Below are 26,436 nucleotides of genomic sequence, written 5' to 3' on the forward strand. Positions count from 1 at the left end.
ATGGGATTGTAGTTCTTAAAGCCGTTAAGTACACAGTCTTGTACCTTTGTATTTTTGTATGATTTTTCTCTTTTTTTAGCTTTTAATCAAAGTTTGTAGTGTTGTGATTCACCTTATAGCTGTTCATGGCTTATAACTCTTTAGCGAAGACCATTTTAAAATCCCTATGGTAAAAAATGACTGAAAAAAATACTTTGGAACAGGAGCCGCTGAAAAAGGCGGACGGGCACTGTTGTACTCTCGTCCCTCTATATGAGAGTCAAATCACACTTTCATCTCATCCCTCACGTTCACCGTGCTTTTCTGTCATTGGAATTAGTGAGGATTCAGAGCTTCACAAAAGATCCGGCAGAACTCTGATAGTTACGTCAAGAGAGAAACCAAGCTCTTTTACATAAGGAAACAAAACAAGGCCTCGTGGTTTCAGAGAGTTGATGCTCGTGCAAGCTTTCATAAACATTAATAAGCTTCAGTGGCACGTGAGATCATAATACGCTCGTCTCGTGTGATGTCTGTGAGAGGGAGTGGTGTATTTGTGTTCGTCCGTGTGTGAGAGTGTGTATCTGTTTCCAAGGTGTTTCCTTACATGCATCTGAAAGACTCTAGACAGGCGTTGGCTACAGTATATAAACAATGCTGCGACAAAGCCATCATGTATGTGTGATTCAATACTCACAGGAACTTACTGTGTTTATGTTCTTAACCATGTCTTAATACTGTCAAATTCACAAATTAAGTGCATTTTGCAAGCATTGAAGATACACAGCCTCCCGTCCCGGGGAAACGATGAAAATTTTACTTGCCATACTACAAGCTAATCATAATTTAGTCTCACGTAGCCAGACCTTCAGAGTGATGGCAGAAGGTCTGGACTTCATCGTAGCTTTCATTGGCCAAGGACCGCCCAGCCCCTACGTTTGACTGACATGTGACGGAACCAATCACAGTTTGTTTTGTTTCCGCGTCATGTTTAGGGGCGGGTAAATGTAAAGTTGATGTCCCTACGATTCATTCGAGAGCGTTGTGCAAGTTTACTGCAACAATGGAGCCACAAACTTCACATACTTTTGAAAATCCAGCGATTAGTTGATCCTGGTAAGCGCTCATTGTCACAGTTGTAAATACAATGGCTTTCCTTTCTTTTTCCACAAGGCATCATGACGGCTTTGTTTCCAGGTGGACCGTTAAAAAAATGTGAAACACTCGTCTCCCTGACATCCTGTAAAATTCAACCAATCAGACGACGACTTCGAAAATCCTGAAGTGTTTCCAATTAAGTGTGCCATTTGCATCATACGTTCAGCCAACGGTCCGTGGGTGTGACGTCTGAGACTACATAATCTAATGGAGTTACACTACAAGCTATACTAAACGTACAGACATGTTTATTTACTTGCAGTTGGAGCAGTATTAATCTGGCATAAAAGCAATGAGCTAGGGTGACGGCATTAAAACCTTTCTGATCTCTCTCAAATAAATATACAGAACACAAGCTGGACGTGATACACTCTGACCTTTCATTCGACAGTTAGTTGGTCTCTCTTGTCCTTAAACAACATTTGAACAGATTAGGGGTACGTTTACACGACAGCGATGTACTAAAAACGGAAACGTTTTTCTTTTCCGATTTTTTTTTTGTGTACAGGCGACAATGTTGTCAAAACAATCCCTGTTCGGATCCGCAAAAACGACTAAAAATGCTGTATTATGCAGTCAGGCGATTGGCGATGTCACTTTATAAAGAAAAACAACACGCCTATAGACTGAACACGAAACACACATGCACATGACGTCACCGTTTTGACAAATTCACATTGTTGGCCCTGTCACAAATGGAACCCTAAGCCCTCGCAATCTTCCTCCAAGTGCACTTTCAGGACGTAATGCCACTTTGGCCCTGTCCCAAATGGCACACTTCATGTGCACTTGTGGCCTTATAATGGCCGCTGTGTGCGTGTGTCTGTTAAGTCCACAAGACAGTAGGGTGTCCCATTTGTCATTTAAGGTTTCAGAAGGGTGCTCGCGAAAAATGCTTATTACATCTAAAAAAAAAAAAAATTAAAAAGCAGGCTGTGTAGCACAACCTCCCGATTTGATCCACACAAATCCACACCAAAAAAATAATAATATATATAATGGAAAATAGCCACAAACTCACCGGAATAATTGCTCCACACACACCGACGGGCTCATGTTTGGTAAAACACACAAAGTTTTCATCTGTTGGGAAGAAAATAAATAAGGAAGTCAAGGGGCACTAAACACTATAACACACTAAGCTCCCCTTTGATATACAATCATTGTTTCCTTGGGAAGCTCTTGGATGTGACCACCAAAAACCAAACATGAAAGACAAAGGTTTGGGAAAAACACACAGCGACGGTTTCAATAGCCCACACAAAGCTCTGGTCAGGAAGAGTGTATATGTTCTGCTGCTTTTTTTTTCCTTCTGCTTTCACCGGAGACACATTGAAACGAGAGAGGCCTGAGGTGTGTGAGAAGTCTGGGCAGCAGTTCAAACCCGCTGCAGATCTGCTCTTGGCTTGGATGCACACCTTTGTTCGCCCTCACTGGTCTCCTTCTCCCTTTGCTCTCTCTCCCAGGAGTCAGATAACCAGTCAGGGGTAATGTAAGGTAGCAATGCTGTTTTATCACATCTCTTCGCACTTGAACCTTTCCGTTGGAAAATGCCATAAGATTGGCCAATTTACCACTTCCTTGTTCCAACGTGTATCCAGTTAAAGATTCGAGTGGCCTCGCTAAGTATTGCACAACGACTGATTATTAACCCTTAATTCTCCCAAAAATGAAAATTCTGTCATTATTTACCCACCATCGTGTCTTTCCAAACCTGTACATTGCTATTTGCTATGTGAACAGAAGTGCAGGGGAAGATTTTCAGTGAAATAATATCAAAATAAAGGTTTGGAACAACATGAGGGTGCTAACGAGTCCTGCTAATGACAGCTGTAAGGAACCCAACCGTTAGATAAAAAATAAAAGCAAACACCTCTGTTAAAACACTCACAATGGTTCATTCTCTCTGATCCAAAAACTAGTATGTTGCCTATTTAGACAGTATTTTAAGGCATCATCAGTGGGAGGCAGCATGATTATCCTCACAATACTGTACCATCTTTTGTACAAATTCACATCACAAGTCAATCACTACTACTTTTCAAAAGTTTAGGGTCAGTTATATATTTTAATGTTTATTAAAGAAGTCTCTTATGATCACAAAAGCTATATTTATTTGATTAAAAATACAGTAGAAACAGTAATATTGTGACATATTATTACAATTTCAAACTGTTTTCTATTCGAATATATGGTAATACTTTACAATAAGGTTCATTAGTTAATGAATTAACTAACAATGAGCAATCCATTTGTTACTGTATTTGTTCATCTTTGTTAACGTTAGTTGATAAAAAATACAGCCGTTCATTGTCAGTTCATGTTACACTGTGCATTAACTAATGTTAACAAGATGTTAATAAAGTATTAGTAAATGTTAAAAATTTACATTAACAAAGATTAATAAAGGCTGTATATGTGCAGTTCATTATTAGTTCAAGTTTACTAATGTAGTTAACTAATATTAACTAACAAACCTTATTGTAGTGTAATTTATTCCTGTGATGCAAAGCTGAATTTTCAGCATCAATACTCTTCAGGTCTTCAGTGTCACATGATCCTTCAGAAATCATTATATTTGCTGCTCAAGATTTTTTTTTCAATTTTGAAAACTGTTGTGCTGCTTCATACGTTTATGGAAACTTTGATACATTTTCCCAAGATTCTTTGGTAAATGGAAAGTTCAAAAGAACAGCACTGATTTGGAATAAAAATATTAGTCTTTACTGTCACTTTTTTTCAATTTAAAGCATTCTTGCTGAATAAACGTATATATACTGTATATATATATATATATACTGTATATATACTGTATATATATATCAATTAAGTTTACTAGATTTTGGAACAGAGAGTGAGCTTCATAAGACGCATTGAAAGCCTTCCAATTAAAACTACAGCCCAACAACAAACTCAGACATGCTCCTGACACCAGGATACGAAACTCCCAGGGACATATATGACATTTCATATATCTGTGCATGGTTACCTGGGAGCCACGCCTGTTAATCTACCACAGCCGGCCTCTCCGAGACCTGACCTTCTCGTGTTTCCCCATGCTGCAATGTGTCGGGGTGATTACAGACTTGACGACTCCCTCACACAATGCTCATCTCTGGCTGGGATCAGCCAACGGCCCTTTCTAACTGATCCGACAGTGCTGCTTATCAAAGGTTAAATTTACATGGCATCTAGAAGGGGTTTATTTCAGCAAACTGTACGTTTCCAAAGCCTCGCCCACCGACTTTTACAGCAGGAACTAATTCATTTGTATGGCCTGAAAATTATAATAATACTGTAATCTGACATATTAACAACCAATCAAAACATATCTGATGTTTGATAAGCATTTATGCGGAGCAGGACTGAATTGCCACACCCATGAAATAGAATCCATTCACCAAAAAACATTGCTTAAACTAAAGTCTACCATATCATATTTGATAAGCAAAATTCCAAGGCCTCTAAATTCAGTTCATAGTATAATTTAGTATAAATTGTAGTATAATTCTAAAATATCTCCCTTAAGCTCGTGGTCTTTTTGCTATGAATTCTTTAACGATTTTTATAGTTAATAAAGAATAACATTTGAAATTGTTAGTAATATTTCAAGATAAACATACTGGACTGAAGCAAATTAGGTACACTTGATTATTCATACATGATTGTCTTATTATAAAAATCATGTTAAAATGTGAGTATCAAATATGATACATCAGGCTTTTGAGGAATGTTTATTTGTTCATCTCTCAATCATCATTGTATTCCATAGCATTATATGTTTTGCTCCCTACAATGAGGTCTAAGCATTCAAATACCAAATTATTGGGAGATATAGAGTGACAACTGATATGTATATGTATTTATGCAAGTATTCTGCTATACAGTTATAAAACGCTTATTGATGACAAGGTGTAAGAATTTCATTTAGCTTTTTGGTCATGTAAATATCAGCAACTGCACCAAATGGAATATTTTTTACTTCTGAATAATCGTTTTTTTTTTTCTTCTTAAGTATGATTTTTGCATGATTTTAGGTACAATATGCGCCATAAAAGATATGACTCTAAACAAAAAACATATGCATTTATTTATTTAGTTTTTCCTCATATGTCAGGCTTTGCAGGGTTAACCCAAATCCAAATATCATATATGCATGAACAAGCTTATTTTGTGTGCATCTTTATCCAGTTGGGACCCAATGCAACATGCCTGGAGTGATAGCCACCTCTGTCTGCGGGTGGAAATGTCAAATTGGCCAGACTGGTCTTCTAATTGGCGCGTCGACAAACCAAGTTAATTCGGCTAATGCAATGAACCCTAAACAACACATTTTTCCAAATAAACACTTGAGTTGGGCAGTAGGCGGTTGACGTATGCTAATTGGCAGCTGTTATCAATGGGGAAATTCAAAGCGGCTTCAGTCACGCACCGTGTTCCAGCCCTCAAAAGAGCGAGATATTCTATCTGGCCGCTGATTCCCTGAACTCCAGCTCATCTGCGGCACTAGCGGCCGTACCTCAGCGATTAGGATCAGAGCCTCTTCCTTTTCCTTTGTGTTCCAGGGCTTTCGTCTTTTAACGCTTTATTTGAATCTAATCAGGGGGAAAGGAGGGAAGCATGTTTTGTCTATTGAGTATCCTGGAGTGGCAGGAATGCTGGGGGAAAGGGAAGAATTAGAGAGGGGGATGACATACCACCCAGGGCTGAAGGAAACCCATCAACCCTTTCATGCTCATTAACTCATCACAGGAATGAAGAGGAAGAGGACATTAAGAAACTCTGGCTGACTTGGATGCGTTTATCATATCCACACCGGTTGAATTGAAAATGCCTTTTAAATTGAAATTCAATTTCTCGATTTGAATAAAATTTGAATTCGGTAGCACAGAGGAAGCAGGATTCAAATTTAAATTCAAATTTAGAATTGCAGTGTGTAATTTAATAGTAAATAATGACTCTGTCTGCCATTAGTCAGCAAAACATACAAATTACTTATTTATAGATGTCCATTCATATTAAACTAGCATGTGAAATTGTTTTTACCATTAAAAATAAAAATAAACTACTACATTTAAAGCAGCACCAGGTAACTTTTCAACCTTAATAATATATTTCCAAGTCTCTTGTGATGGTACATCGACTTACACTAGGTTGAATGACACGTCTGCCATAGCCTGACGGGGTCTGTAGCGTTTTTAATCGTACTTTTAAACTTCGGGTTTCGGGTAGTAACCGGCGAACAAAGAGAACTACAAAATTCGACTGCTTTACGGCATATACGTCACTTCCACCACCACCCCCACTTCCTTAAAATCGGACGTGCGAGCCAAACTAGCGTTTGTTTGCCAAATGTTATAGTCATGGCCGAAGCAGCACAGAAAAGCAAGAAAGCAAAGGTTTTGTCGGAGGAAAGCAAAAAGAGGAAACGAGAAAGTGATCGTATTAAAGGCAGAACGAGGATCAACATTGGGCCAGCGTTTCCTCGCTGGCGTGAGCTGAAGGAGGAGGAGGGGTGCCCGATGCCACCCGTCCCGGTTTTCCAGGGATTATTCTCTTTTTTGAGCGACAGTCCCAGAAAATTCATATTCTTTCCCGGGACACGAATTGTCCCGTTTTTTTGTGAAAATGTACTTCTAAAGTAGAATTTCCTGGTTTCAAATTAAACCGTTTCCGTCTACTGTTACTGTGTTTTCTTCATAGTTGTGTACAGTACATCCAATCCTGTGTCCGTAAACGGGTAAAAAACATGGTAAAAACGGGTAAAACAGTGGATTGGCAAATGCCAGGCGTTTACTTTTATTTGATTGGAAGCTCAACTTATCGCCTAGCAACTGCCTGTGCTGTCGGTCGGTCGCGCGCGCGCATCAACACACATCCAAGATGATACAGTGTGAGTTTAGTTGCTAGATAGCTTTTTAAAATATGTCTATTTACATCTATTGTGTGAAATGGGGAGAGAGACGGACGAGGAGGATAACCACTGTCTATGAGGATAACACAACAAAGTCGGATGAGCCACCAGTGTCAAAGAAAATACTATTTACAACCTACAACTCAGACTCAGACCACAAAAAATAATAATAATCTGTGTCCCGGTTTTTCACACTTCAAAGGTGGCAACCCTATGCTCGACTGATGCGGACTTTCAAATATCAAATGAAAGCCTATGTCTAAATGGCGTGTACAAGTTTGGTAGGGGCTACATTCTTTCAAGTAAATATATAAGATGAACAAAATAATATTTTAGGATACCTAACATGTCTGTGATATTTGTTTATTTGTCTTGCCTCAAGCTATAATAAATCGATTTGTAAAATTTGCAGATTCATCTATGGTAGCTTGATATTATAATATTGACGATATATGGTTATTATATCTACCACTCAAACATTGCATTGAAGTATCATATAGATTCAGTAAAACGGTAACCAATAGACTAGGCTACTATAATGACGCTGGCTTGTAAACGTAAGCATCACGATCATTTGTCGTTTGAAAAAAAATAAAACCCATGAAAATATATTCATATGACATGCTGAAATATATGCCACTGTACCTGGATGAAGACATTTCACACGCGACGCAAGCAGAACACCTGCATGTGAACTCCTCCTACAGTGTTCTGGGCTATCATGGTTGTCAACAAATGGACGTGCATGTATGACAGAGTTTACGACAGTAGTAGAGGACAATACTGTTTCCCAACTGTAGGGGGACCCCGAGACCAAAAAAAAGAAAAGTAACCTAGTGCTGCTTTAATAAGGTGTGGCCAGCAAGACATTTACCGTGTTAAAAAATATTTCTATTTCAAATAAATGTTGTTCTTTTGAACTTTTTATTCATCAAAGAATCCTGGAAAAAAGTATAACAGTTTCCACAAAAATATGAAGCAGCACAACATCGATAATAAGAAGAAATGTTTCTTGAGCAGCAAAGCAGCATATAATGATTTCTGAAGGATCATGTGACACTGAAGACTGGAGTAATGATGCTGAAAATTCAGCCTTTTCATCACAGGAATAAATTATATTTTACAATATATTTGAATTGAAAACAGTTATTTGAAATTGTAATAATTCACAATACTCTTTTTAAATGTATTTTTAGCATTGGTGAGGATAAGAAACTTCTTTCAAAAATCATATCGACCACAAACTTTTGTACAGTAGTGTATACCTGCGGTAAGTATAGTTTTTAATAATACATATATCTAATAATAAAATGAACAATATTTCATTTTATTATGAATTATGCATAAACATAGTCTTCAAATGTTCTAAAACATTTGATCTTTTAAATACCACTTATAAAAATGTATTTCATTTAGACATAATTCTGTGATATTTCATTATGTTTTCAGTGGGAAAACACTTCCTTAATAGCTCTATCGTGTATTCATAATGAAACAGCCAAAATTGAAACCGCTAAGTTGCTGTTAAATAAATCAAAAAATCCTCATCCTGTCTTTCCCCTTTGAATTCTGATTCTACATGCGTCACCAATTTAATTCAAATTCTTTCTCATGATTTGAAAATAAGCATGTTAAAAATTTAGTATTTTGCTCAACCCTATCCCACATGACAGACAATCATGGTACTAAATAAATCAGCTGACCGAAATCATAAGTAACAACTGACATAATTAACACTCACCGACTGGCATGGTTTTTCCATGAATCTTGTCTGTCCAGCCGGCGTAATACCTCAGGGTTTTAATGCTGCCGTCCAGATCAACAAAGAACGCATGCAGAAAGGGTTTGCCAGTGTCCATTGACTCTAGAGTCTAGAAACAAAAAAAGTATTTGGTTCAACTACTGCAAACCAATTCTGAGAACATAAAAGCATACAGTTATAATTTTTATTAGCAATCTGTTTCAAATAGGCATTTTTATTGGCCATTTTCAAAAAGCAGGCTCACTTCGAGAGCTACAAATTTGATACAAAACAACTTTTTAATGTGCGTCAGAGGATGCCAAGATTTTAATGCGCATGGGGAGTTTTTTAGGTCCAGAAATGAAACAATAACACAAATAATAAATTCTGCTGCCCTCTAACAATATAAACAATGTCATCATGAGGGGGAAAAAAGGAGGTGGGTAAGTTTCCGGCTGAAGTCATTGGCAGATTTCTTGCTCATGACAGTTGAAATATGGGAACCATCAGTGCTGGAATGGATCGATTACAGAGCATCCTTCTAAAAAAACGTATTATGTTAAAGATTAAAATACCATTACAGTTATAAAGCATGATTAATCTGACATCTCAAGCTACTAACAGCCTCACAAATGTATCATTTTAGATTGCTGGGTGTGTTTTGAATTTCTATACTCAAGAAAAAGAAAGTTTCAGAATCTGTTTGCGTGGGAAACGTACAAAACTTTATGCATGAGAACAATTGTGAAATACGTATTATATTTGATCCATCCCATTCGCTCAATGTACAACCGCAAAAAGCACTGTAAATGGCTTAATATAGACAAGACAGTATAATAAAGAGATCATTTTAAACTCTCTAGGCTATCTTTAAATCTGTTCTTTATTTCACTATGCAGAGCTCTGAGTTATTGAAATGAACTATATCCCAGAATCACAGGACATGTTTGCAATTATCAATCAAATGCAGTCTAAAACATTACTTCACACACATCTGTAAAATTTCATTCACAAATGTGGTAACTAATATGATCTGGCAGGAGAACAGGGTGAAAACCAACTCAAGCAATGCTTTAATTATGTAAAACCCAAGCATTGTGATACTGTATAGAAACAAACAATGGCGGCAGTTTGACAGAACAAACACGTCGTTTTCTCAAAGGCATCTAAATCCTAAACTTTGTGATGTTTTAATAGACCAGACTTGAAAACCAGAGCACAGTGTCAATGCTCACACCTGCAGCAGTGTTTGATAAATGCATTCAGACAGGCGTGACAGCCTATCGACACTAAACAAATACAACACTGCCATTATTATCATCAATGAAGCAGCAAGTGTGGTTTCATAAGCACGGCTGTTTATGAGATGTGCTCATTCTACGATCTGCAACTCTTTCAACTGGGCAGACTTTTAATTCTGCTCAATTAGCTCAACTGTTTCATACAGTGATGTAGCCTATTTACATGAAGGCTCTTCATTCTGACAAAGATTTGCTGTGATAGTGATCTGAGGCCATTTTTAATCAGAGTTGACATGAGCGAATTTAGGACTGATCTATGAAATAAAGAGACTTACAATGTAATTTGTTTGTGTGTACTATTGTATAAAACAGTGATTGATCTTTTTCCACCCTAAAAATGGGTGTATCTTAATTTAATGTTTAATGTTGTTTTTTGTGTAGGCCTGGCTGTTACATCAGCTAATGTCTGCACTGTTGATAGCCTAGGCCTACTAACTAACAGCGCACAATATCACTGTCGGCAAATTTGGCCTTGAAAGTAATTATTTTGAGATTGAAAATACAGCGAAAGTTGAGCAGAGTTTCACTTTGTGTAAAAACTATTTGAGTAGACCATCGAAATCCCAGCCGCTGTCTACCTCGCATGCGCGCGCGATCAGATTTACAGTAATCGCGTGAAGAAAACAGAACTCACCGCGAGCACCGCGCGCTCTCGCTCCAGCAGGTCCGCGAGTCTGTGCAATAACCTCCCGCGGCTCGAGGTGTCCATCCGCCGCCACTCCGAGCCTCTCTGGCCGGCCGCTCTGGCAGCTTTAACCGCCTCATCCACATCAGCCTGAACAATTATCAACACTTTATAATACACCAGGTCTACACAACAGATTAAAGGTAAATCGTTCAGTATTATTTATTACGTCTACTAAGTTGAAATGGCAGATGACTTAATCATTTAATGTAACCTGATCAATGCATTTAATCAGCCAATGTTGCCAAATGATTATAGGCTACAGTTAAATAATCATATTCATAATTCTTAAACCAGACTTATTTGCATAAAAGTCTAACTTCTTAAAAATGCAACATAATGAATCGTGTATCAGCTGCCAAAAAATAACTACAATTACAAAATAAATACAAACTCTCAAATCAGTCTCATATTTATATTCATAGTTTAACTGATAATAGTAGTCTAATTAAACTAACATGATTTAATTTTATATTAGCTGCCAAATCATAGCCTAAATATAGCTATTTATAAAATAATTGTAATTGCGAAAATAAATAATAAACATATCTGACAAACCCTGAAAACAATATAATAAGCATATGAATTCCTTGCTTAATAATGGAATTTAATAAAGTGAATCTAATTTCTTTTTAAATCAAATCATATTAATATGAATGATTGCAATTAATAAACATGACAGATAGGCCTATACATGACTCCCAATTCACGGTACATGCATATTCATTTTTTAATGATACATCTAATGAGTCAAATTGGTCTTACTTTATCCGCCTCCTCGACGTCGCAGATTTTGACACCTGTTGCAGGGTTGATTGTAGGAAACTTCTTTCCTTTGATTGACGTGTGCCATTCATTATTGATGAAAATCTACAACAAAAACAGTGGTTCTACTTACAGTTAAGACTTATTTTAGAATCAGGACTTGCATGGTTAAAGACAAAACATGCGTACTGTATCCCTCATGAAAAATAATTGTCACTGTATAAGGGTTCTTTGAAGATAATATCAAGTTTTTTAGGGTCTTTAACTCACCAGTACAGTTTTCTAAAAACTATACAAAGTTCTTCTTTGTAGAACTTCAATGACATCAGGCTCTAAAATCCTTCATTTTTAATAGGGAAGGCCTAAATTTTCTCACAAATGTCCTTGAAAAGGCACTACACAAATCAGACTAAAATTCCACTTGCTCTATTATTTATTTTCACAATGAAAAACTCTTACCTTCGTGTGTTTAATCTCAGGGATTTTCACAGGTTGAGGCAGAGGCGGAGGGGACGTGTTTCGAGTCTCCCCGTTTTCTATAGTCCCGTTCTGTGCCATTGCAGTGCGGTTGCAGCGAAGTGCTATAGAGATGAAGATTACAGATCACTGTTGACTGAACATGATTCTACATCCAGCACACTTTATAAGAACTTTTAAAGGTCCTCCCCCTTTTGGGCAAGTGTGCTCTCCGCCTACCATGACAAACAGAGTTTCTCGTCCCACCTGCCAGTGAATCAGTCTTTCAAACAGAAAACATGCTGTTTTCCAGATATGCGTTTACATGACGAATCAGGAAAGTTTTAAGAGATCAAACATTGGAAATAGCTGCGGTTAGGACGTTTGGGAAGGTTTTAGACCCTTCAAAAGCCTTGCACAGTTCCGAAAAGAATGATTGGCTGTGTCTTTATGTCAGGCATTGGAGGTAATGAGTGTGAATTAATTGTCCGGCAATATTTACATTGTAACAAAGTGGCTTTGATCTGCTTGCGGAGGGATGGATTTGAAGCGACGGCGGGCTGGGCATCAGATGGGCCAAGGTGTGATGCGTTCTGATGTTCGTCACGAAGTTGGTTTTTGCACCTGGGCCTGGTGAAGTTGAGTGGAGTTGAATACGTGCAAACAAATGCTTTTGTTCGGCGGGACAAAGACTTTCCCAGCTTTGGGCTCATACTCGGACACTGTTGCCATTGTTTCCCCTCCATTGCTTCTTGTCACTCTTCTTGTCAAAGTTTAATTAGGACAACGAGCTCTCGCGGGCCCATTTCTCACTTCAGCAGCTTTCTAAACACTTCCTAATGAGGGCAAGGCTCAGAGAGATCGAGCGAGAGAGGGCGTACGGGAAGGGAAGGCAGGAAAAGCAGGAAAATCGTATTTTGCTCACTAAAACCTGAAACGCACACAAATATATCTGCACTTAGTGTATTGCTATAATCATTTGTAGGTTGCTAATCACAATGACAGGGAATCGAGCAAACTTTTTTTTACATGCAAATGATCAATCAATCAATCAAATAATCTTGTCAGATTTGAAAAAACGGCTGAAAATGTGATTCGGGGAAAAATCGTGGGAAAGTGGAGGCAAGTGCCCTCATCCTCCAAGCTTGGGTGCTCCGGTTAATTGGCGTTCCACACCTTTTAAATGAAGGTCAAGTCTCTTCCCCTCTCCAGGCTTCAATGCCGTTTAGCAGCATTACCCGGCTAATTGTAATGACTGCATCCTCAAAGAAATCACATGACTCTGCAGACTCTTCCCAAAACAGATCTCAATAGAAACGCTTCAGAAAATCGTCAGCATTGTTCAATCGAAGTGACACAAGAATAGAGATTTAGCTACAGAGAACAGGTGCTCCAACTAAAGAAAACCATCACAGTTTATATTGTTTAATACACAGTAAGATGCTAGATGCTTTCAAACAATTATTTAAATTATGAAACAATATAAATAACAATATTTACAATCACACTACTGCTCTGTAACTGATTTAAACAAACCTCTGACCCCGAGTTGTAAGTGCAGTGCTCATTCCACACCATTTGTGCCACGGACATGAATGATATCTAAAACGGTGAGGCTTGTGAAATGTGTCTATGCATTTTTTTAAGCTATTGGATTTACATAAGCAAATGGTTTTATCATATACTTGTCTGGAAATACCAGCAAATATAGAGATTTGGGGATAGGCGCTGCATCAGAAACCAAATACTTCCCTATAGTTCGCGAAAAACAGTACGCCAACATAGTAGTATGTCAGAATACATAGTTTTCGAAAAACAGTATGAGAAAAGTTTCTGGATGACCTACTTCCGGCGACATTCTGAAGTGCGCATTACATGGACACTTTACTATCCTATGAGGCCACAGGAGACGACAACGCTCCTGTTGGTAACATGATAACGTTAACACAGCAGATGTAGTACGTCCGGATTCATACTGCACATTCATACTATATAGAACATACTTTTTTCACGGTCACAAAGTAAGTCCAAATTCAAATGTAGTAGCTAAAGTGGTACGCAAATTCTGAGGCACAAGGGTCTTTTAACTTGAGCCTGTAAGCACTACTCACATTTGGATTATTTTATTATTTGGATCATTATTATTATTATTATCACATCATATTATTATTATTTTCTTCAGAAAATGTAAATATCTAGTTCCTTAACTTGCTCACAAATATGAAGAAAAAAATAAGTAGGCCTAACATTTAATTAATCAAACTTGTAAATATCTTGTTTATAACCATTCCCACAAATATAAAAAATAAATAAGTAAACATTAATTAATTCATGTAAATATCTAGTAAAGAATTAATAGTCCAGAAAAAAAAGTCAAATTAATAGTGCTGACAAATCGATTGTGACGACTGAGATTTATTTATTTTTAAGTGCTGTTGACTATATACACACACACATATATATTTACAAACTTTTATGTAAGACGCAATTAATCATGATTAATCGATTTGACAGCACTAAAATTATAAAAAGGCAATTATTAGATTAAATTGCACAAAAATATGAATAAAAAAGTTAATTCATTATAAATATCTAGCTCACTGGTGTTAAACATGCCGGTGACGCCGCAGAAGTGGAAACGTGTTTCATGGAATGATGAATCACGCCTCTCTGTTTGGCAGTATGATGGACGAGTCAGGGTTTGGCGGATTTACCTGCCTGACTGCTTTGTGACAAGTTTGGTGGAGGAGAGGTAATGGTATGGAGGGGTTGGAGGAAAATCTTAATGCTTCAGAATACCAAGACATTTAGGACAATGCTATATGCTTCCAATTTTGTGGGAACAGTTTGGGGATGGCCCTTTTTTATTCCAGCATGACTTGGTGCACAAAGCAACGTCCATAAAGACATGGTTGGATGAGTTTGGTGTGAAAGAACTTGACCTCAACCTTATCGAACATCTTTGGAACCAACTCCATATTAAAGGGGCTATGTGGAGTTTTCAGCGGCATCTAGCGGTGATGTTTCAGATTGCAACCAATACGTTTACAAGCGAGTGCTCATGTTTTTTTTATTATTATGTGGAGTTTGTGTTGGAGTCTCTGTTGTGCTGGTCGTTTCTTAGTATTAGCAGACTCCATGTCATAAAGTTGCAGTGTCGTCGCTGTTGAGTGCAAAGTCAGTAGACGAGGCGAGAGGCGAGACGCTCGGGAGCACGCATGCAGGTCTCAGTCACGTCACTGGATTTCGCTGCAAATCCGACCCGGAGCATCACATAGAAATAGAAATACTTGCTTTCAGAGGTAATAGCAAAACCCACCAAGGGGATCATTTTATTGTGAGATTACAACCCCTTCACACACAGGTAATAAAAAATTGATTAATTTTAGTAGAAAAACTCCACATAGCACCTTTAAAGGGTTAGTTCACCCAAAAATGTCATTAAGTTATTAATTACTCACCCTCATGTTGTTCCAAACCTGTAAGACTTTCGTTCATCTTCGGAACACAGATGAAGATCTTTTTTATGAAATCTGAGAGCTGTCTGTCCCTCCATTGATAGCTACACAACTACCACTTTGACACCTTAAAAAGTTCATAAACCAAAATCATTGTCCCACGTATCCATCCATTCCTCCCAGTACAGGATTGGATGCAATTTTAAACATTCCCTTACATTTGAGGGGTGTAATTTCTAATGTATATAATACTTTAATGCCAATAAAAAATATGAATCTAGACAAAATCCGTGCAGAATGGACAAAGGATTTGGCAGTGGATATATCAGAGGAAACCTGGAATAATGCGTTATTTAGAGTGAATGGAACAACCTCCTGTACTCGCTTGGGTTTAATCCAGTTCAAGGTCCTCCATAGACTTCATTACAGCAAGGTTAGGCTGTCTAAGATCTACACAAATGTAGCTGATACATGTGAGCGTTGTCACTCTGCTAAAGCAGACCTGGCTCATATGTTTTGGGCTTGTCCCAGACTGCTGGATTACTGGACAGCTATATTTAAAATTTTGTCTGAGGCATATGTTAAGGATATTAGGCCTAGTTTTGAGATGGCTGTCTTTGGAGTACCTGTACAAGGTGTGGTCATGTCCAAAAATTGTCAAGACGCATGTGCTTTTGCATGTCTATTGGCTCGGAGAAGAATACTACTTGATTGGAAATCAAGTAAACCACCTTTAGTTTCACTTTGGCTTAATGATGTGATGCTGTTTCTGAAACTGGAGAAAATTAAATATTCTCTTAGAGGTTCCACCAAAAGTTTTTATTCAGTATGGACCCCAATGATTACATATTTTGAAAAGGTTGTAACTCTTCCCCCAAACTAAAACTAATATTGTTATTAAAAGGCCTGTGCACATTGGAACTGTTAACACAATCAGACACAATGGGTTAACAATGTTGTCAAATATTTTCTCACTGTTTGAAATATAAGAACTTCGAGATTCTGTTTTTTTTTGTTGGTTTTTTTTGGTTATATATTTTATTATATTTTTATTTATTTATTTATTTTATTTTTATTTATTTATTTATTTTATTTTTCTCTGTTCAGTGGGTGGGTTGTGGGTTGGGGGAAAATTGTAAAAACAAGGAGCAATGTTAACTCTTTCTGTATGTGATGCATCACTCTGTTCCTCCTTCAATAAAAATATATAAAAAAATAAATAAATAAAAAGTTCATAAAGAGATTGTAAAACTAATCCACATGAATTGAGCAGTGTAGTCCAATTTTTTTTAAATTACTGGATCGTTTTAACTGATGAACAGATTGAATTTAGGCTTTTATTCATATATAAACATTGATCAGCGAACATAAACAGAACAGAAGCTCAACCGAACCTGCTTGACGCACGAGAACAAACCTCTTGCTGAAGCTGAAACATGCTGCGTAACACGAGAATGAACCTCATTGGTTCTTACGGAAGCTGAAACGTGCTGCGTAACACGAGAATGAACCTCATTGGTTCTTACGGAAGCTCAAACGTGCTGCGTAACACGAGAATGAACCTCATTGGTTCTTACGGAAGCTCAAACGTGCTGCGTAACACGAGAATGAACCTCATTGGTTCTTACGGAAGCTGAAACGTGCTGCGTAACACGAGAATGAACCTCATTGGTTCTTACGGAAGCTCAAACGTGCTGCGTAACACGAGAATGAACCTCATTGGTTCTTACGGAAGCTCAAACGTGCTGCGTAACACGAGAATGAACCTCATTGGTTCTTACGGAAGCTCAAACGTGCTGCGTAACACAAGAATGAACCTCATTGGTTCTTACGGAAGCTGAAACGTGCTGCGTAACACGAGAATGAACCTCATTGGTTCTTACGGAAGCTCAAACGTGCTGGGTAACAAGAGAATGAACCTCATTGGTTCTTACGGAAGCTCAAACGTGCTGCGTAACACGAGAATGAACCTCATTGGTTCTTACGGAAGCTGAAACGTGCTGCGTAACACAAGAATGAACCTCATTGGTTCTTACGGAAGCTGAAACGTGCTGCGTAACACGAGAATGAACCTCATTGGTTCTTACGGAAGCTCAAACGTGTTGCGTAACACGAGAATGAACCTCATTGGTTCTCGCTGAAGCTCAAACGTGTTGCGTAACACAAGGATAAACCTCATTGGTTCTTACTGAAGCTCAAACGTGCTGCGTAACACAAGGATAAACCTCATTGGTTCTTACTGAAGCTCAAACGTGTTGCGTAACACAAGGATAAACCTCATTGGTTCTTACTGAAGCTCAAACGTGCTGCGTAACACAAGAATGAACCTAATTGGTCCTTGCTGAAGCTCAAACGTGCTGAGTAACACAGCAGAACCTCATATTTCATTAAAAGATCTTTAATTTGTGTTCCAACGAAAGTCTTGCAGTTTTGGATCGACATGAGGGCGAGTAATTATTAATGACAAAAAACTTTTTTTGGGGTGAACTATCCCTTTAATGTCTATGTATTTAGAATACGATGTCATTACAGTCCCTGTTGGTGTAATGATCGGGTGTCCCAATACTTTTGTCAATATAGTTTATGTAAAAAAAAAGTATGTAAAACATATATGAAGATTTATTAAGTTACATAAAAATGTATTCATTATAAAATGTATTAACATTAAATATTAATTCATTCTCAATTTGACCTCCCTCATATCTCCACTGGTATTTTCTGCAGTCCAGGAGAGTGGTTCAGGAATATCAGTGCAAACTGAAGCCAGTGTTGTGAGCGGGTGAGTGCAGTGGCTCACTGCTTTGGCAGCGGCTATCAGCTCGATACGGACTGACCATGGAAGCAAAGGAGGACCAGTCATCCTAAGATAACTCCCTCCAGGTGTTCAAAGGCCCAAACAAAGAGCCTTTTCAGTCGCTTTATGAAAATGAAGAGGGCTCAGGCTTGTTGCAAAATATACTGGATAAAAGCGAAGCAAACACAGGCAGATATAGTAATATTCTGCTACAGTGGCTGGGACCAGATTCGATAAGGTCAAGCTTTGTTTTTGAGGGATAGAAATGAGCCAATTAGTCCAGCGAAGCATGTACAAAGCAGACTTGAGCAGTGCAGAAGAACTGTAGGCCGATGTAAGTGTGGGTTGTCTTAAATATATTACTTTAAGGAAAAGTCATCATTAACTCACCATAACGTTATTTTTCTGTGGGGTGAAAAAGGAGCCATAAAGAAGAATTTTATGCAACTTTTTTCCCCATGTCAAGCTCCTAAAATGGCCCAAAAGCATGTTAGCAAATAGCATGTCACTGATTCTCATATATTTTGTTAGCGGACATCAGATCCAAACATTAGATCGCCAAACAAAAAAAACAAATCCAAATAAAGCTAAAAGAAAGAAGAAAAAAATATAAATGACATTGACTTGATCACACAGGGTTGAAGTTCATCATGCAATAATGATGATTGTGTGATTCTTACGTTTCATCCTCGAGATGGCAAGGTTGTGTCTGACCAATCAGCTCTTCGCTGTTTTGAACAACACAAGAAATCGCCATTAGTCACCAAGGAACATCTCATTCAGGATTCAGCCATCGTGTGTATTTGTATTAGCGGTTGCTGCCGAGCTGTTTTTCAAACGGCACTGCTGTGTTTCTACACGTCTGATTATTATGTCCTATGCATACAATTATATTATTTGCCAAACCACTTTGAATGTGATACGACCATAAAACACGCATGAGACTATTAAAACTATCACTTACTCATGGTCATTTAGGCCTAATTATACACAAACTGAGTTTCACATTTCATATAATTTTGCAAAGTAATGAGGCAGATTTTTACTAGGCGTCTATTACAGTCTCAGGTTGTGTATTTATAGGGGTGGGGTGGGGGGGGTGGTTTAAGAAGGAAGAGTTCACCAAAAAGTGAAAATTGTCATTGTTTACTCAAGCAACACTGGTTTGTGACAGTTTGTGAGGGTGAGTAAATGATGACAATTTTCACTTTTAAGGCTTTTCACACTTTTCAAATGTGTGTCTGAGAAGGGCCGCTAATTTCAACTCCATCATCCAAGGATTTTGTATCCGTGGTTCGGCTCCCAGGCTTTGACGGGCCTCTTTTGGTCCCTGTGCCTGCTGTCACCGTTCCCTCTTTGAAGTCGACTCCGACTCCAAACCCTCGGCGTTTCTCAGCACCTCACTTCTCCTGCCGCAGGTTTGCTCATCACTGCTCGAGTGAGAGAGCGCTTTGTGTTTAAGATCAGAGCAATTTGCAAGCTTATTGAGGAAAACTGTCTAACAAAAGAACCTTAGATATAACGTCTGTCATCGCTGGTTTTCTCCAGTTGGGGCTCGTGTTTCATACTTGATGAAATTACCTTTGTGGACAGTTTTGTGAAATTGAAGCATTAGCTTCTCTCACACATTTTTTTTTCTTCTTTTCTCTACCGCAATACGACAGCAAAAACGAATCTGAAAACGTACAAAAATCAACTGCTTACATTTTTGAGATACGTTTTGTAAAATTACATAGCAATGCAAACTGAGCAAATAAATAATTGTTCATTACAGTAAATAAATACAAAATTTGATTACTTTTATATACACTACCATAATTTTGGGGTCGGTAAGATTTGTTAAAAATTTTCCTCTTTCTAACCAAGGCTGCATTTGCTTGATCGAAAATACATTTGTTTTAAAATGTAATTTATTCCTGTAATATCAAAGCTGAATTTTTAGCATCATTGCTCTAGTCGCATAGTCACATGATCCTTCAGAAATCATTCTAATATGCTGATCAAGAAACATTTCTGAAAATGTATATCCTTGTATTTTGTAAAAAAAAAAAAAAAAAAAAAAAAAGATTAAAATAGAAGCATTTCTCAAGGCTGAATTACACTTTCCCAGGCAAAGACAGAACAAGTCTCTAGTGGAGGAATGTGATTTATAAGGAATGATGGTGGAATTCGGATTTGTGGACTTCTCTTATTTTCTCTAATGTATAATTGGTCCTAACTAATAACGGTGGTGATGGCGCAATGGATAAGACACATGCCTTTGGTGTGAGAGACCCGGGTTCGAATCCACTGTGAGACACCAATGTGTCCCTGAGCAAGACACTTAACCCCTAGTTGCTCCAGAGGCGTGCGACCTCTGACATATATAGCAATTGTAAGTCGCTTTGGATAAAAGCGTCAGCTAAATGAATAAATGTAAATGTAAATGTAAACTATATCATTTAGAAGAATGGAAACATTCAAAAACTGTTAATGGGAACCAAACATCATGAAAGTAAATTGTTTCTAAGTAACCAGATTGGAATAAACTCCCAACAAGGTTTATTATCGTAAAAAAAAAAGAGAAAAAACAAACTAACAAAACATTTTTTAAATAAAAAATAGGATAAACTTAAATAGTAATAATATAAAAAACAAATAAAAATTAAAAAGCACAAAATATTAAACAAGTTAAAACAAGAACTGAAAAATATGAAAAATAAAAGAATTCAAAATATTAACAAAGACTATAAAAGCATATAAATAATACTAAAATAACACAGTCCCCAACCATAGAGGTCAAGATCTTTGGCTGAAAGTCTTGCACTCCTTTTTCAGACTCATAATTTAGCCAATCATGCTAATCAGTAACCACCATGATTTCAGTCTCATTTATGGTTTGGTTTTGTAGTTTGCAAACCTCTGCACCTGTTAAAGGGAGGTCATCACAGTGGACGCCTGTTGCGCTGAAACGTGGCCCGCTAGATAATGTGTCGCGGGGGAGACGGCCTACAGACGCCCGGGGAACTGAGCCTTATTGTGGCTACATGCAGGGCTCCTTGTCAAAAGCGCTGTTCTTATGTAGAAGATTGAATGACCGAACACTGTTTACATCTCACTTTTGGCCCCGCAAAGCTTGTAAGCGAGCGAGGGGCTTCTCGGCCACATCGTCAATGTTAGCTATTGTTCCGTGGCTGAAGCGCGTGAATCTGTTTGTGTCATTACGGTGGCGACAATGATAGTTGCCGTCGTGGGACACACTTAAATTATTCCCCCAAGCGTAATGAATAGGCGTCTGACAGATGAAACTGGTTATTAAGTGTGGAAATAAACATTGAAAGGGCTGCGGTTATGGCTGATGAAACCCAAGCCGTTTTTTTTTAATAAGACAAGCAGGCGGGCGACAGGATTCGCTCTGCGGTTATCTATAAACTACATCATCTCCGCTGGTAGGCCTACTATGACAGGTTCAGACCACAGGTTTATAGTTACTATATTAATAGAAGGGATGCTCTCTGGTTTTATAAACATGTTTGCGTTAGCATCACACTACAGGCCACCGAAGAAGCATCATCATCTAAGTATGATAAATGGGGCGTGATAAATGGGGCGTGATAGATACATGTTTACTCTGTAAACATTAAAATTTCAATAGCTCAGCCACAAAAATATGTGCTATGATTTTTTTGTGTGTATTTTCTGTATAAGGAAGTTTATTACATTCAATTATGAGCTTAACATTTATGCTTTAAACCCTGCAAAATTAACTTCTGTTGCAAGTTCCTCTCTGTAACCTTTTTTTTGGGACTAGACAAAGCTATTTTTTGTGGTAATCAATATTATCAGACATTGCTGTGAGTATGTAAGACATGCTGCTGCTGCACATGATTTAACCCCCATAGCAGATCTATACAGGTGGAGCTGGGGAAGATGGAGGGTTTTGGAAAGCGCAATGCAAACTGCTAATAGCAACACACTGGTATTTGTTTGAATGTTGAGCCGTAGCTCATTGGTTGCTGATGCAACAGCAACCAATCAGCTGTGCTATGTAAATAATGACGTGATTGCTAGCAAATGAGTTAAAGACCTCTCAGCCTGCGCCATCTAGAGTTTCATGCCAAAACCAGGTAATTAGCTATATTTAAGGGTACGTTTACACAATGAACTAAAAACTGAAAAGTTTTTCCTTTGCATTTGAAAAGTTTCACTTACAGACAACAACGTTGTCAAAACGATCACCGTTCACACAGATCTGCGAAAATGAAAAAAAAAATGCTGTATTATGCTGCCAGGTCAGTAGTTGGCTACCTATGTCAGTTTGGAAAGAAACTCTACATGTTTGTGCACATATGAATTATTTTACAGAGCGGTGAATACAAACAATCAAGATGGCAAAAGCATTGAGCACTTTTGTCTGGACGGACGACGAGGTTGGTTTATTACAAGTGACCCTGGACTATTAAGCGGAAAAATGTCAGGAAAATGTGAATTGGAAGTCAAGTCAAGTAGGCTACATGACTGAACATGTAATACGCATGCGCATAATGTCACCGACCGTCACAAATTCGATAATGATAACGGTATCGTTTTCAAAAACTTGCACTTTGAAACGTTATCAAAGGTTTTCAGGCACGTTGTTGTGTAAATGAACGGCCAAAGCGCATAAAACACTTTCCATTTTCAGTCATTTAAACGCTCCCTAGGATAATTTTTTTTTAACAGTAACATATAGACCTAACGTGAGTTATAAGGAAGTCTGCTTCTGCAGGAACAAGACGGTGAGATTTAAATGTCATATTTAAAATGAGAAAGAAAAGAAAATATGTTTGATAGCCAAATCCCCAGTGAAAAACTATAGGCCTACCAATGAGCTTTAAATGAGATCCACCAATCAGTGAAGCAAATGTTATATGCAAACCATGGAATGCATAAAATAAACTCATTCCCATATAACATTCCAAATGATGTAATGGATTTTTATTATTTGGCAATAAGCTTCAAATGCATTTAATTTGATAGGCTACAGTCAATCTCATATTATATGATTGTTTTAGATTTGATGTAATTCGTGGGAATTTTTTATTTTTTTTGTAAGATTTCTTCAAATGCCTGAGAAAAAAATGAATGGGAACATAGCCTAGGCCTACTTCTGGAATCAAGGGCGACTAAAATGACGAAACATTCATAAATTTGCGTTTTTTTCCCCTTCTATCCGACCTAGTTATTCATCCTGCTGCTTTTCAACAGAAAACCCAGCGGACCTCTTTTAGATGGCCTTTTTCTAAATCACTACACACTTGTGTGGGAAACCCGAACCACCTCTCTCAGTCCTTGGACCTCCATTTAGAACGCAGCGTCCGGCTAGAGCTCTCTGCATGAGCGCTAACAGTCTGGTCTCTCTCGCTGGGTCCCAGACTCGGTGCTGAAACCCATCCAGCTGGTTTTTTGGATCTTTCCCGAGCCCTGTTCTCTCTCCGGCGGAACACTGGCAGATCTGTGCCTCTTTCCCCTGAGAGCGCGTGTTTTCAACTGGCCCCGTCAACCTCTCAAGCTTTTTATTGAATACTGATCAAATTATGGTGTCACTTGATATTTTGTCAGCACGTCCAGTGGGACAAAACAAAACGGTGTTCGCGGAGGACGAGAAAACAATCGCTGCCCGTATATGAGTTTGGCATAAGCGCAATGGCATGCCAGCTCATGGGAAACGTTTGCTGGAGCCTTGACTTGGGACGCGATCCAATGGGAAATCATGATAATTTGCAAAGCAAATGCTTTTAATGTCTGGCACAACATCGATAGGGTCAGGTTTAAGAATGGAAGCCCTTAAACTAAAACACATGCGCTCATCATAGTTTTACTGAGGAGCATGTTAACCTTGATGAGGTAAACGCAAAGAGAGGCCTGTGCGAGTTCTGACATAAACCATTACACCGATAGCTGTCATGCTCCTTTTTATTCACTCCGCTTGTGCAAATGAACAGATGAAGAGATAAACCGAGAGATAAATCTCAGCTGTGAGCAAAATGAGCTTGAGTTATAGAGTCACTTTGTCATTGTTGTCTAATTTGCTATTGTCATGGAAACTGTTGCCAACATGGTAAATCATGTTTCAATTAAATGATATGCTGATGAATCAAATCAAACGCATATCAAGATTTCTCCACAAAAATATTTAAAGTCATTACACCATTTTGTGAGATAAAAACATTAATAATTAATAAAAAATATAAATATTATAATGTATACATTTCTTTATAAAAACAAGCTATAATTGTATTAAAAAATAAAAATAAAACATTTTAAAAATTATATTTGAAAGCTTATTACAAATATAATAAAAATACTATATTTGTATTAAAAAATAAGTTAAATGTTTTAATCAAAGCTAATTTTATTTAAAGATACAATTATTTGAATTATAATTATTAAAAAGTTGAATCAAAACCTAATTACATGATATGCTGATGAATCTGTCCAAATGAATAATGTATATCAACATTTTCCCACAAAAGCTCACAAACAAAAATGATTCAAAAGCATAACATTATTGTGGCCTATAGTATAATAAAATATAATTATTAAAAATATCATAATTTGAATAAAAATATACATTAATTGCATGATATGATTATTAATTAAATTTAAATGAACTCTTTAAAAGCTATCAAACAAAAAAAATATTGTTTTGTTATTGCGGCAGATGAAAACACTAAAGCTGATCAAAAATGTAATAACAAATAAACTCGTTTCTTTTATTAAAAAAATAAAAGTATCAAATTATCACACATGATATGCTGATTTATTCATTCAAATTAATCGCACATCAAGATTTCCTCCTAAAAGCCCCCAAACAAAAATTACATTTTTGGTAGACAAAAACATTTATCCATTTAGCAGATGATTGTAAGTGACTCACAATCACTTAATAACAAAAGTTATAAATCTGATCTTGAGAATCAATCCATTGGCCTTTCTGTCAGCTGAGCTACAGAAAACACTGAATGGATATTACATTTAAAGTCAATATTTCTATATCACTGAAAATAAGTTTTTCACTGACCTTGCGGTCCATTTCGCACAAACAAGCCAGCGGTTCTTCAGGCTTGAATTGCTCTGCTGGGAGAATAATTGAGTTGTCAGAGGTCATGATTAATTGCATCATTTTTATCATCATATTATTTTCTTTATAATGAATCACACTAAAAGAACACACTCAACTGACAGCATAAAATAAACACAAAATCAACAAACTCCACATGCGTCAGAAATACCCATGCTTCTAGAGAGAGATGCCAGATAATAACTGGACAAGCAGTTTAAAAACCAACTTATGAGCCAGCTTTTTCTAGATTGACTTTCCAAAAAATAAATGCACATCTTATCTAGGCCTACTGATCTTATAGCTGCATATGCAAAACCAAGAGACTAGTTAGCTTGAAGGCAAGCACTACTAACAACTGTTGCCATTGCATCTGTTCACAGACTAGATCTCTTACATCTTTCTTATTATGAGTCACTCATACGAGCAGTGGGAGATGAAACATATCAGAGGCAATAAAAGACAGCAGCATTTGAGCGAATGACACTCAGCCAAGCTTTTACATTTTCAATTGCATGGTGGATCAGCAATCCAACTCTCATAGTGAGTCAGTGACTCATCCTTGTCATCTGCACGACACATGCTCGTAATATGTAAAATAAGCACGTTTGATTTTTCTGGGTCTTCTGCTATAAAGATAACATGAGGCCACTGTTTGACAATGGCATGTTCCACTGGATCAAAGACCCGGTGCTATTAGAACTGGACAAGGGCCTTTAAATCAACTTGTGAACACAAAACTAAGACCGTAAGACAGAGTTAAAACAAAGTTCAGGACAACAATAGGCCTTATTCAAGCTTAGTCTAAACAAGTTAACACAAAGAAAAAAACATTTTAGTTCTGCTCGCTCTGGACGTTCATTCATGATGTGCATAATGGGATGCTATTAAAGTTCATATGTATGTTGTGGACACTTCATTCACTATCACTTCCAAATCATCCATAACAAAAGCTAAAATTTTTGTTTTTTAATGTTTATATTTGTCTACAAAATTATATTTGTTTACAAAATTTTAGCAAAGCCTTTAATTCAAAAGCTCTTTAAGACATTGATGACTGTAATGTAGGCTATATACGAGACCCCGTTTTTCATTTAATTACAG

General features: G+C 37.4%; 1 protein-coding gene across 1 annotated transcript in view; it reads right to left on the bottom strand.

The window, feature by feature from the left end:
* The window catches only part of aldh1a3 (aldehyde dehydrogenase 1 family, member A3), a 42,063-nt gene extending 16,747 nt beyond the window's left edge, over positions 1–25,316 (bottom strand). Inside the window, exons 1-6 of the mRNA XM_079637261.1 lie at positions 25,294–25,316; positions 12,003–12,124; positions 11,544–11,648; positions 10,728–10,868; positions 8,793–8,922; positions 2,159–2,220 (exon numbers count right to left, since the gene is read on the bottom strand). Coding sequence (XP_079493387.1) covers positions 2,159–2,220; positions 8,793–8,922; positions 10,728–10,868; positions 11,544–11,648; positions 12,003–12,101 — 537 coding nt within the window. The 5' untranslated portion in view covers positions 12,102–12,124; positions 25,294–25,316. The remainder of the gene's footprint in view (positions 1–2,158; positions 2,221–8,792; positions 8,923–10,727; positions 10,869–11,543; positions 11,649–12,002; positions 12,125–25,293) is intronic.
* Between the last annotated feature and the right edge of the window lie 1,120 nt (positions 25,317–26,436).

Source organism: Phoxinus phoxinus, assembly GCF_949152265.1.
Source record: "Phoxinus phoxinus genome assembly, chromosome: 2".
Lineage (NCBI taxonomy): Eukaryota > Metazoa > Chordata > Actinopteri > Cypriniformes > Leuciscidae > Phoxinus > Phoxinus phoxinus.